The sequence below is a fragment of the Epinephelus moara genome, chromosome 4 (assembly GCF_006386435.1).
Source record: "Epinephelus moara isolate mb chromosome 4, YSFRI_EMoa_1.0, whole genome shotgun sequence".
Classification (NCBI taxonomy): Eukaryota; Metazoa; Chordata; class Actinopteri; order Perciformes; family Serranidae; genus Epinephelus; species Epinephelus moara.
Window position 1 is genome coordinate 23,748,346 of NC_065509.1, and position 11,687 is coordinate 23,760,032.

The following is an 11,687-nucleotide window of genomic DNA, read 5'->3' on the forward strand; positions in this document are numbered from 1 at the left end:
CTCCGGGTACTCCGGCTTCCTCCAACAATCCAAAGATGTGCAGGTTAGGTTAACTGGTGACTCTGAATTGCCTGTAGGTGTGAATGTGACCATGTCTCTATGTGTCAGCCCTGTGATAGTCTGGTGTCTATCTGGCGTCCCCGTGACCCCCAACAGGATAAGCAGTTACGGAAAATAAATAAATGAATGAATGTTGTCCAAATATGGTCATTTCTGGCTCCAAAAATCCAAAATGGCAATGGCTAAAATGTCAAACTTGAGGCTTCGAAACAGGAGTCCACAAACTAATGAGTGATGTTATAGTGGATATGCATTATTTTATACAGTCTATGGTTGCCACTTAAATACCTAATGAGTGTAACTGTATTCTTACATGTTTAAGACTAAAGGACTTGTCACAGTTACCATATGTGCAGCCAAGACCACCTTTGTAGCAGAACATGATTTCATGGTACGGGAAGAAGAGCTCACACTATCATTTAATAAATACACATAAATTGTACGCCATCCTACCCCACTAACTCATCTTTCTGCCTACTTGTTGAATATAAGTCCAGCATTCAGCCCCCTTTAATCTCTGCTTTGGTTCACAAACACCTGAAGAAAAAAAACATCTGTTTCACATTTCATTTGATTTAGTGTTAATAGATGGTCTGAAGCAACTCTGCAACATGATTATATGGCAACACTTTGTACACAGTGCACCAAATCAATCTGTTACTGAGTCCACACAGCTCTCTTTTTAATTCTGCATCTAAGGCAGAGGCTGCTGCAGATCACTCAGACTCTCTGTCCAGGCAGGCAGCTCCCTCTCTTATTAACAACAAAACTGTCAGAAAGGGGAGAAACTATCTCGCACCACTGCTGCTGGTGATTCCAACTATATTCCAACACAGCACTGCAGAAATCCCTTATCCAGCCAGGCTGTAGTTCTTTCATACCAATGATACTGTATTTGGGCTTTATCATATTAACATTAATATTAATGTCAACTGGAATAGGTAACCCACCAAAAAAAAAATATATATACACATATACATATACANGGTATCACAGTATGGTATACCAGGGATTTTAACCTGAAGGTGTAAAATACCACCAAAATGACATATGCTCCTCTGTCTATTAAACTGATACAGTGATGCTGTATTGATGAGATGTATTGTAGTGCATAGCATGCACCACCAGAGGTCAGTTTCTACTGGATGAACAGGCAGCTGAGATGAGAAAGATGGGGACTGTGATTGGAAGGGATAACGTTACAGGACTAGTAAAACGCAGGCCAGCAACTGAGACAGCAGGGAAAAACATATTTTCACGTCACTTGGTGAATTAAGGGTTTATTTCGACTGAACCAGAGTCAGTGATAGTTGGGAAACTGGACCAAGACCAAGACGGTTTTGGTGGGTTTTATTTTTAAATAAGAGTGTTTTACAATGAGTTAGCAATTAGGCTAGTCTTATTTTGGTGAAAGAAAGAAACCTGAATTTAGAAGGTGTACAGTTGCATTTTTTGTTTAATAAGGAAAATGGGTGTTAGTATTTTTCCTTTCTTGACATTTTGTGTCCATAGTTTGTTTGTTTATTTATTAGACTAAAAAAGCTAAGAGAGCTTGTGGACTGTAGCGAACCCACTGCTTGAAAACATCTCTCGACTCTCAAAGTACAGAGGTAGAGAGCGGGGGTCTCCTTGTTGCCTATTTGCTCCATAGATGTATTATAATAATAACTTGGTACTGGATGCCAAAATGGCATATATTCATTCCTATGGAGTTGATCTGCTGGTGCAAACGCCAAAAACAACTTTCTAGCTTTTGCGTTTACTTCCTCGGTGTGCGGTCCACTGAATATGCATAGTAATGTTTCACCCACTGGCTCCATCCGGGAGTTCCAGCTTGACGCGTATACTTTACATTGTCAGACATAAGGGATTTTTAAATTGGTTTTTTTAGCTTGAGGAAAGTTTTACAAATTTAAAACCTCCATGGATCAAAAATGTATAATAGAAGGAGTCATAACTGATCTCGTCTCCAATTCAAGATATCCTGTCAACAGTTTTACAGACATCTCTTAGTCTATGGGGAAAAAGCTTTTGGGGCTGCAGTACCGCGAGTGGCCACTGGAAAAAATTGGAATCAAGGCTGAGCAGCTTTCCTGGGGGCCTGCTTTACTCCAATTTTCTTTGTGCTTCAAAAACAACCACCCTTTCTTGTAAGGTCTCTGTCTCTCAGGGTGAATATGAAGGTGTTCTACCTAGACGCCTGAAGAACTTCCACTGTGTTGACTGCATTATGCAGCATCTTTCTGTTGCATTTGTTTTCAGGGTTTGTAGGGGTTTTTACTTTGCATCGTTTCTGTGTTTGAAGTGTGTCAGTGTATTTATTTTGGCTTCCTGCAGCATGTTGCCAGGATGTATTTGGATTTTCAGATGTGTTTTTGATTGACATTGTTTCTGAAGCTGCAAAACGTTTCTCCTAATGGAAATGGTTTGGGCAGTTGTTTGTCCTTGTCAGCCACTGTAGTAAACCCATCTAGAAGCACATGGTTGTCTTGGCATGGCAGTCAGCAGTAATGTCAGTGTGATTATTAGTATGTTTAAACAAGCAAAATGACATATGTTATTTTAAAAGACCATTCCAAACAATGGATGTGAGCACATAGAAGGTGCTTCTAAACTTGTTGGAAAAATCAATATATTTCAGTGAGGGGAGGATTGCTTGACAAGCACTGAATAATGTGGTGAAAGTGTTGACAAAACACTTCAAGCACAGCTTCAGCACACAATGAAAATCTCATAAAATATTTGTCACTGACTGCCAGTTCCTCTGTTATGAACTCTCTGAGGTTGGGCCAACAAGTTCATTATTTTCAGTTTCAGCAATCAAGTAGGTTAGGTCATTTACCGGTGAATTAGAGAAAGAGAAAGGAAGAAATGAAGATAAATCAGGTCTGAAATCACAATTTGAGAGAAAAAAGTTTCCACTCAGCAGGAATATTTACCGAACTGACTAATGAGTTAGTACTTTATCAGTGCACAGACATGAGCAGAATATCTTAGAGGAGTCTCTCTCCTTCTCTTTATCAAACACACACACACGGACACTCTTTCAAGCAGTAAATTACCAATTTTTAAGATCAAAGGTGAGCTGCTCACCATACTTTGCTGGTAATGAGAAACAGGCATGTTCGCCCCCTCTTACTCTCTGATTCACACACAGACACACACAAAGACGTCCGACAGTTGGCCTAGTGGGGCATCTGTGAGAGCATACATGTGTTTTTTCCATGCAGGGCCTTTTAAGTTGAACACTGGTGTATCAAAGGAGCAGACCAGGGAAGATCAAAGAGCCCCTGTGATGCCTGCCATTCTCAATATCTGATAGACATAACTAAGCCTGCAGTGCTACATGAATATCCATTAAGTGTCACCATTTATCTTCCATTTGTGCCCGCATGGATGTTTCCTGCATGGATGCAATGGACCGCATCCGCCAAGTGGTCCTGTGAGCACTTGTATTATGTTGAAGTAGTTAAACATAAAGGACAATTATGAGAAATTATACAGGACACATCAGCCACTTGCAAAATGGCAGAGAGGTACCCAGTAAGGGTGTTATGAGTGAGTTTGTGCACGCTTTGTGTGTGTGATGAGTGTGACATTGTGGGGATGTACTGTGCAAGCCAATTTCTGTAGTCTGCTCAGTGTCACATGGTATTGCCCTGTTGTCTCACTCTTACTCAGACTAACACAACGCACACACTCTCCCTGTTGACTGCTGCTTATGCATTTGTGCACCGGAACCAATCAAGATGCTCTCTCTCAACACAAGGACGTCACCAGGGCTGTGGTGGAAATTCCACAAAGACACACTAATTCATTCAAACTCACACACACTTTAAAAACACCATACTTCAGCACAAGGTTAAAATAACAGCCAAGTTTAACATAGATTTAAAGCATCTACCACAAATGTTCCATGCAGGGGTGTCATAGTGGGGGGAATAGTGGGACTGATCACCCAACAAGCGGGGGCCTTTTTATTCTAAGTAAATTGTGGCATAACTAAATTGAAATTTGCTGACTAAATTGGTTAAAAGACTGAACTTTGTACAAAAAAAATAGTGGAAGTTCTCGGAGGCCCCTCTCACCCCTTAAAGTTGCAAAATGGTTTAGTCCGCCCCTACACATAGGATTCATTGAGTAAGTGATTGCTTATGCTGCTGAAGCACCAACATACACTGTCATGTCTTTCCCTAAGAAAGAGGAATCAAGCTTCCAAAAAAAGAAAAGAAAGGGAAAGACAGCAAACTGATTCTGTAAAAAATGAACTCAAAAGGTGTGTGAGAGACACATGGATCAAGAGAGAAAGGGTGGGGGGCCCACAGAGGCTACTCATGCATGGGACCCAGAATTTAGTGCTACTCCCCTGGTTCCATGTAAGAAAGGAACATCACTTTGCTTTTCAAGTAGTGCATGACAGCAAAATATCTGATGACCCTCTGGTGAGATTGATCTTTTGTATATCACAGTCCAGTCCCTTTGATAGATTAATCCATAAAGGACCTGTAAAGCACAGCTGAGAGTCAATCACTAGTCCATAGCTGCACAGGCAGGTGGATGCAGCTGGCTCAGTGAAAATCCTGACTGCTTTACTGTGCACTCTCCAACCCTGTCCTCTACTTGTTGACATCCCAGGTGGATTAGTTGGTGTTGATTAAATTCTCTCAACCCAGAACAGCTTTGCCATTTCTAAAGTATGGCTCAGGAGCCTCTTTGCATAACTGCAAATTGCAGAGTTTATAAATAAGCACATGGATTTCACACAAGGCCACACAACTGGTGACTTTACTTATTTATCATGCCTCTGGGTGGATGAACAAAAGTTGTGGGTGAATATGACGTTATGACTCACGTTTGCCTGGTTTCGGAGTTGAACCCGGTGTCGATGTGCTCAGCAGAGAAGTGGTTCCCGTGGTCTGAGAGCTCCGGAGCCCGGTGGAGCCTCTGTCCGCGGTGCTGAAAGCGCTCAGCGTTCGCCGCTCCTCGTCCTCTCCACTTGGGGAACGGGTCATCGCGGTGGTCGTACACCGCATCTATCCGCACATCCGGCCGCGAGCATAACGGAGAGCCAATGTCCCCGGTGCTCTGGCAGAACTTTGGCGGTGTGAAGTGCGGGGAGAACCCGAGCTCCCGGTTCTCTGGAGGCGCGTGGACGCACTCCGGAGTGGCGAGGTAAGGCGGGTCTGTGTCCCCCAGCAGCGGAGAGGCGGAGGAAAAGATGTCCAGGGGCCGCGATGAGGGAGGAGATCCTCCGGGAGGATAGACAGACAGAGGCGGGGAGGGAGACTCAGAGAGGTGGGCTCTCTCGCCGCTGTCGGTTTCCTCTCCTTCGTCAGACATTGGGTGAGTTCTTGAGCAGCATATACTTTGAAATGTGTCCTGCTATGTGGCGCACATTTAACGATGCTTGTCAAAGTTTCAACCGCACAAGTTTCTTCTGAGCGGCGCAGCAGAGACGAGCCGAGCCTCCACCTTTACACAAGAGTGCGCGCACTAATTAGAGAGCACCGGCAGTGCGCGCGCAGGGAGCCAGCCTATTACAAAATGGAAGGAAAGAAACAAGTGGCAACACCGCAAAAAAAATCCCAACTTATTGCACAGGGCTGCAAAAATATTACATGTTCTCCTATCAAGAAAAACAGATTTTCAGTCTGATATAGCTGAAGATCTGAAAATGCCTTTGTACCTTAAAAAACAGGCTTTACCGCGCTGTTCTAGGAAGCCAACACACACGCATTGTGCCAACTATCAACTAAGCACACATAAACGACTTTTTCTACCTCATAAGAGAAGAGCAGATCCGGGTGAGTGGGCAACAACGTCCAGCTCCGTTGAAAGAGTTTTCGGTGTGAGGGAGAGGAGGAGAGAGATCCAACTGGGAGTGTTGGATGCTGGTTGGGGAGTGAAGGGGTTAACATGCCCACCTGTTATGCCAATTACTGGTACTGACATAATCTTGTTATTGCTTCGGAGAACAAGCAATTAATACTTAGAGTAGCCAACATCTAACCCCAGTGGCAGGCTTATCTTAGGAAACACAGAGTCTTTGCTTGCTCTTTGGGACTTTTAGACAAACCTGGACGCAAAACCCTTTCAAGTCTCTGTCTTTAGATATGAAAATGAAAATAATACAGTGTTTGAATGTGTGTTTACTTTATGGTGTCATCCTGTAATTAGAGGCAGAGATCCATTAATTATGATGGAGACTTCCTGTACCCCCACACAGACATTAACCAGTCCTAACCAGGGCTTTGATCTGTGCTTGTATTTACGCACCCAACACATACACATAAATCACCATATAATCTAATTAACACATATCACACATGACAAACTGTTTTCACTGCTGTTTACATTTGGGTAGGAAATGAGGTCTGTAGACTATCCCAAACAACTTTTTTTTTTTATAGCAAAATACTTTGATAATGAAATTAAATGAAATGACAATACATGTCTCATATAATAACATACCAATTTTTCAATCCTTAATAAATGACAGAGGTTGATTACTAACTAGAAATGTGTGCAAATCGACAACTTGATTAAACATTGCTACTCTTGCTAGTTGGCAATGGAAATACTAGTCAGTTATTAAACTTATTATTTTATTAATACCATAAAACTTCAAATAAATGCCCTGTCCCAATTGAACATCCAGTCCCTTTTACTGTAGCTACACATTCTGACAATAAACGCCTGTCTCAATAGACACTTTTACAGTATGCACACATTTAATGGTATTATTTAAACAGTATGACTTTTTTGGTGGGCGGGGCTTAGCTGGAGGCAAAACAGTTCTCTACAGACATTAGCTAGTGCTAGCTAGCAAGTTCTCTTGACTTGTTTTAGACAATGGAGGAAGATGATGTGAGTGGTGCATTCAGAAATACTCTTTCCGAGTACCGAAGTGGACTCTGGCACAAACTGGAAAGTTCGTAAATTCATAACGCAATCTGAATGTACCGTTCAGTTATCCGCACTGTCAAGTGGCAGGGCACACTCTCTCTCATATAGAAATATAAGGCTCCGTTTCTTCGACCAGCAGGGCATCTCTCATTTTAGTGTACAGTGACTGAATTTACGAATGCACCATGTCGGGTCAATCACGGTAAGTGTTACTTGAATAAGTTAACATTGACCAGCGGGACCAGACTGGCCGACCAATATGCTCTCACTTAGTGGGTGGATGATCTGACAGGATTGCTAAAGCTAATGCACTAAAAAGTTAGCATTACAGAGAAATCCAATATTCCTCTTAATAACTCTCTAGTTTCTGAAGAGGTAGACATGAAAATGCAATATTTTTTTGACAATTTTAATGTTATAGATTATATCGAGGTCAATTTTAATTGCTTTCTAAGTGTTCTATTTTTAGACTAGTTGACGAGTCTAAGGGCCATTTCATAGTCGACGCACACAATGTGAGCAAGCAACACAAGCGACGCGAGCAACGCACTTCCTTTCATAGTCAATACATTGAATGCAAGCGACACGGCGACACTTGAAATGCAATACATTGCTCACGCAAAAGGGGGTAGCAGAGTCACCGGTACTTTCCGGCTAGCTAGTAGTTTTTCCTCCTTGCCCGCCATATGCCATACCTGCTTCTTCTGTGAATAACAAAAAGTGGTTAATTTCAAGTATGTCGCTTGCATTATCACCCCCGCTGGCAACGCATGGTATAACAGGCGTCGCTGCGTCACGTATCCAACAAATGGACAACACATTTTGAGAGGCAAGCATGCATCATGGCGGCCAAAGTGTCTCGATGCGTCCCAATGCGTTTGCGTCTGCGTGTCTTTGTGTCGACTATGAAACAGCCCTAAGTTTGAACTACAGTTTAAACTGGTCTGGGCAAATAATTGTTAGGAGCGTCCTATTTGCCGACCCAATCACCAGAAAAGAATGTTGGCATTGTATTTTTGTATACTGCAAACTACAGATACATTACACTTGCATGTTACCGAACAGTTGCATTGAAACTTTATGTTTTAACAACACTGTGGTTAATATGTGGTTGGGTTTAGGCACAAAAAAACATTTGCTTATGGTTAGGAAAAGATCAGGTTCTGGCTTAAAATACCCAGTTTTGGGTCACAATCCCTGCTGGAAAATCAGCTATGTCTCAGTAAAAACAACTCCCTTTCATATCTATAAAGCTGCTGGAAACACAGCAACAGGTCCCAACAAAACTCCCACATTTGTGCCTAAAAATCCACTGAAAACACAGCAATGACTCACTAAATCATAACCAGTTTTGTTGATTGTTGGTCTCGAACAGTGCTTTGCAGTCCTGCCACCCAGCCACACCCCCTCCAGTTGACAAAATATACTACATCACTTTAGAAACATTAAAGTTATCCATATGAAACATGCAAATGTGATGTATTTATGCTTTGTAGAAATGTGCAGTACCAACATTTTCTTCTGGCAGCTGGGCCGCCATTACCCATGTAATAAGCTACAGAAACACGATTTACATGTTCAATTACGTATGTCTTCATACGCTTCAGGGTTTCATCTCTTCATCATCATCATCATTACTTTTCACATGGAAATAACACATGCTAGAACTCCAGTGAAATGGGATCTACTTACTCAAGGGCTTGAAATCACTCAACTAAATGACAAAGTCATTTCCAGCAAATGTTTAAATGATTTTATTCTGAGAAATTAGCAGATTAAGGGACCTATTAAATATTCTAATGTCAGATATTCACATCTTCCTCATATTAGAGTGATAGGACTCAAATCGAAAAACCAGCAAAGCAGCCCTGCAGGATTAATTACACATATGAAAAATGAATATTTAAATGATATTGTCGAAGCAGTACAAACCACTCTTCAAGACTGTGGGTTAGTAAAACACAGGCTTGTGCTTTGATACCGAAGTGATCTGTATGCTCCACACATTCAAACCTTGTGTCCTTGAGTGAAGAACACATAATGTTGCTGTGCATTATCATTGCTGAAGTTCCTCCTTAATTCATCTTAAGTTTGACCCCAACTTAATACAGAGATTAGTGAGAACTGGGACAAACTGTACCACCGAACATGACGTCATGAGGGAATGTCAAGTGCCTCCATCTGTGTATGTGTGCGAGTATTATACCTCTTATGTTATATTGCTTTGGGCTTTTGAAGTGGAAAAGGGTTGTTGTAAGTGTATGTGTGTGATTTCAAAGCAACAATAAGCCAGTTTTTCCTTTTGTTTTGACAACCAGCCAAGCTTATACTGCATTAAGAGTGCCTCTGTAAGAAGCACAATGTTCAAGAGGTGAGCCTGTGTCTTAAGGAGTAACTGCGTAGTTGTCCGAAGCACACTGTTTATCGTCCAGCTTCACACTAATAAGCCACTGCACATTTGCAGAACCAATCAGACTCCTTTAGGAATGTTAATACATCGAAAGGAATAGAATTGCTCATTTGGCCATTCAAAAGGGTGAATCAATATTAGATAATGTATGGTCTCTGTGTGGGTTGAGATTGTCTGGCCTCACCCCAGCCACAGGTGTCGCAGCAGGAGCTCTCTATTGTCTGTCACAGGCAGAACTCCTGCTGGAAAACCACTGATTGAGGCTGTTTAGAAAAGCTGCATTCTTGAAAGTTGCAATCAAGAGACAACAGTGCAGCAGCAATTTTCTGTCCTGTGTGTGAAATTACAGCAACACAGCACACACAGCCGCCTCCCTTAATAATGTAGGGGTGTGTAGCATATTAAGCCTCACATTGATTTCTGTGAGTTACTGTACTCCGAGTATGTTTAAGAAAGACAGACAGATATAAGAGGCAGGAAGACAGAGATGGAAATGTGTGATTAAATTACAGCTTGCAACAGAACAAGCGTCAAGTACGATGACATTAAAGTACTCTTCTTTCACTGTACATATTTAACATGCAGGGACACCGAGATCTGCAGAGACCATCTGTGATTCCCTTTACGTTCTCCCTAAGGATAAGACAAAAGGACAAACTGAATATTCACTTGACCTTAACACCTGATTATACACTGCACAGGTCTCCTGCCCATACATATAACAGTACACTTTATTCCCCTTTACAAGCCCTGCTTTCTACTAACTGTTTCCAACAGTGAAGGGGACTCAGTGTCCTCCCACATCTGTGACATTACCAGCTAGCTGCTGGCAGCATCTGGTAGAAAACCCAGCACCTCCCTGATGAACCCCTCTGGCAGCAAAATCAGTCTAGTCAGTTGAACAAGCTATTGGGAGGTTTCCATTCTCCCGTGCAGACAGCAGATGTTCCAGTTTAGTGATTCCAGCTATCTATTACACTGGAGGAAATAAAGAGTTATAGAATAAAGGTTCACTGTTGTGGCTCCACATGTCACAGGTGTTTGCCTCAGCAAACCAATGGCATACTGACAAAAAGTCCATCAGAGAGAGCTGACAGCCCAACAACCCCTAAGCTGTTTGTAGTGCTGGCTGAGGAAGAAAAACTGTAACCCTGTTGTCCCGGTAGGGTCAGCCAGTCCCCATTACCTTCTGTCCCTTCAGCTATGTAGTGGACAACAACCCTGTCATTGATATTCTGGCCACATAAAGTCCCTGTATTCTCATGGTCCTCCAACATTTGGCTGTCCATTTTTGACAGCCAAATATATCTGCTTTAAAGGGATAGTTCACCCCCAAAACAACAATGTAGTGCTATTTATCAGTCGAGATTGTTTTGATGCGAGTTGCCAAGTGAGAAATATCAGATGTAGAGATGTCTGCCTTCTCTCAAATATAATGGCACTAGATGGTGCTCAGCTTGTGGTGCCCAAAAATACATTTGGAAAACTCAACAGCAATTTCCCTGAACTGGCTACTCATAATCCACAGACCTTGTTGTGAGCAGTTTTATATCGGAACTATTTTCTTTCTACTGAACTACACCTGCCACCCGTATCACTGTAGGGATGATAGCATGCATCTTCTTTTGGACGAGAGGCTTGTGGTCGTGATAACGCAGGATGTAAAAGTTAATGGTGTCCTCCTCAGCTGAGTGGTAATGTTAGCTAGCTCAGTGGTGCCAGGTGAGCTAGCAGTAGATGGACACTTCCTTCTGCATGATGATGCTGTTGGCAGGTCTAGTTCAGTCGAAAGAAAATAGATTCTCCATAAAACTGCTCACAATAAGGTCTGTGGATTATCTTGAGTAACCGGGTCACGATTTATGGAAAGAGACACTGCTGTTGAGTTTCAAATGTATTTTTATTTTTTTTGTTGGCAACTAGAGCACCACAAGCCAAGTGTCATCTAGTTCCATTATATTTGAAAGAAGACATTTCTAAGGCCGATGTCTAAACTCAAAGTTCACATGGCCCTGAACATCAGTCCCCTAGGCGATGTCCTGTGTTTTGTGACCCATTTACCACTGCAACCTGCCCCCTAACTTTTACTCCATCGGCACAATGGTCACTTGATCGCAACCTTCCTAAACACATGGTTATGCACGAATTATTGGCTCATCATGTAATGGGATATGTATGAATTTTGTTGTTCATAGGAAAACGTATGAACACTGCATGACAACAGCATAGAACACTGCCCTCTGTGCAGTGATTTGGTTGGCGGATGTAGTTTAGTAGATAGGAAATAGTTCCTGCATGAAACTGCTCACAA

General features: G+C 42.2%; 1 protein-coding gene across 1 annotated transcript in view; it reads right to left on the bottom strand.

The window, feature by feature from the left end:
* LOC126389030 (short transient receptor potential channel 7-like) overlaps positions 1-5,524 on the bottom strand; it is a 76,092-nt gene extending 70,568 nt beyond the window's left edge. Inside the window, exon 1 of the mRNA XM_050042445.1 lies at positions 4,913-5,524. Coding sequence (XP_049898402.1) covers positions 4,913-5,400 — 488 coding nt within the window. The 5' untranslated portion in view covers positions 5,401-5,524. The remainder of the gene's footprint in view (positions 1-4,912) is intronic.
* Positions 5,525-11,687: the final 6,163 nt, after the last annotated feature.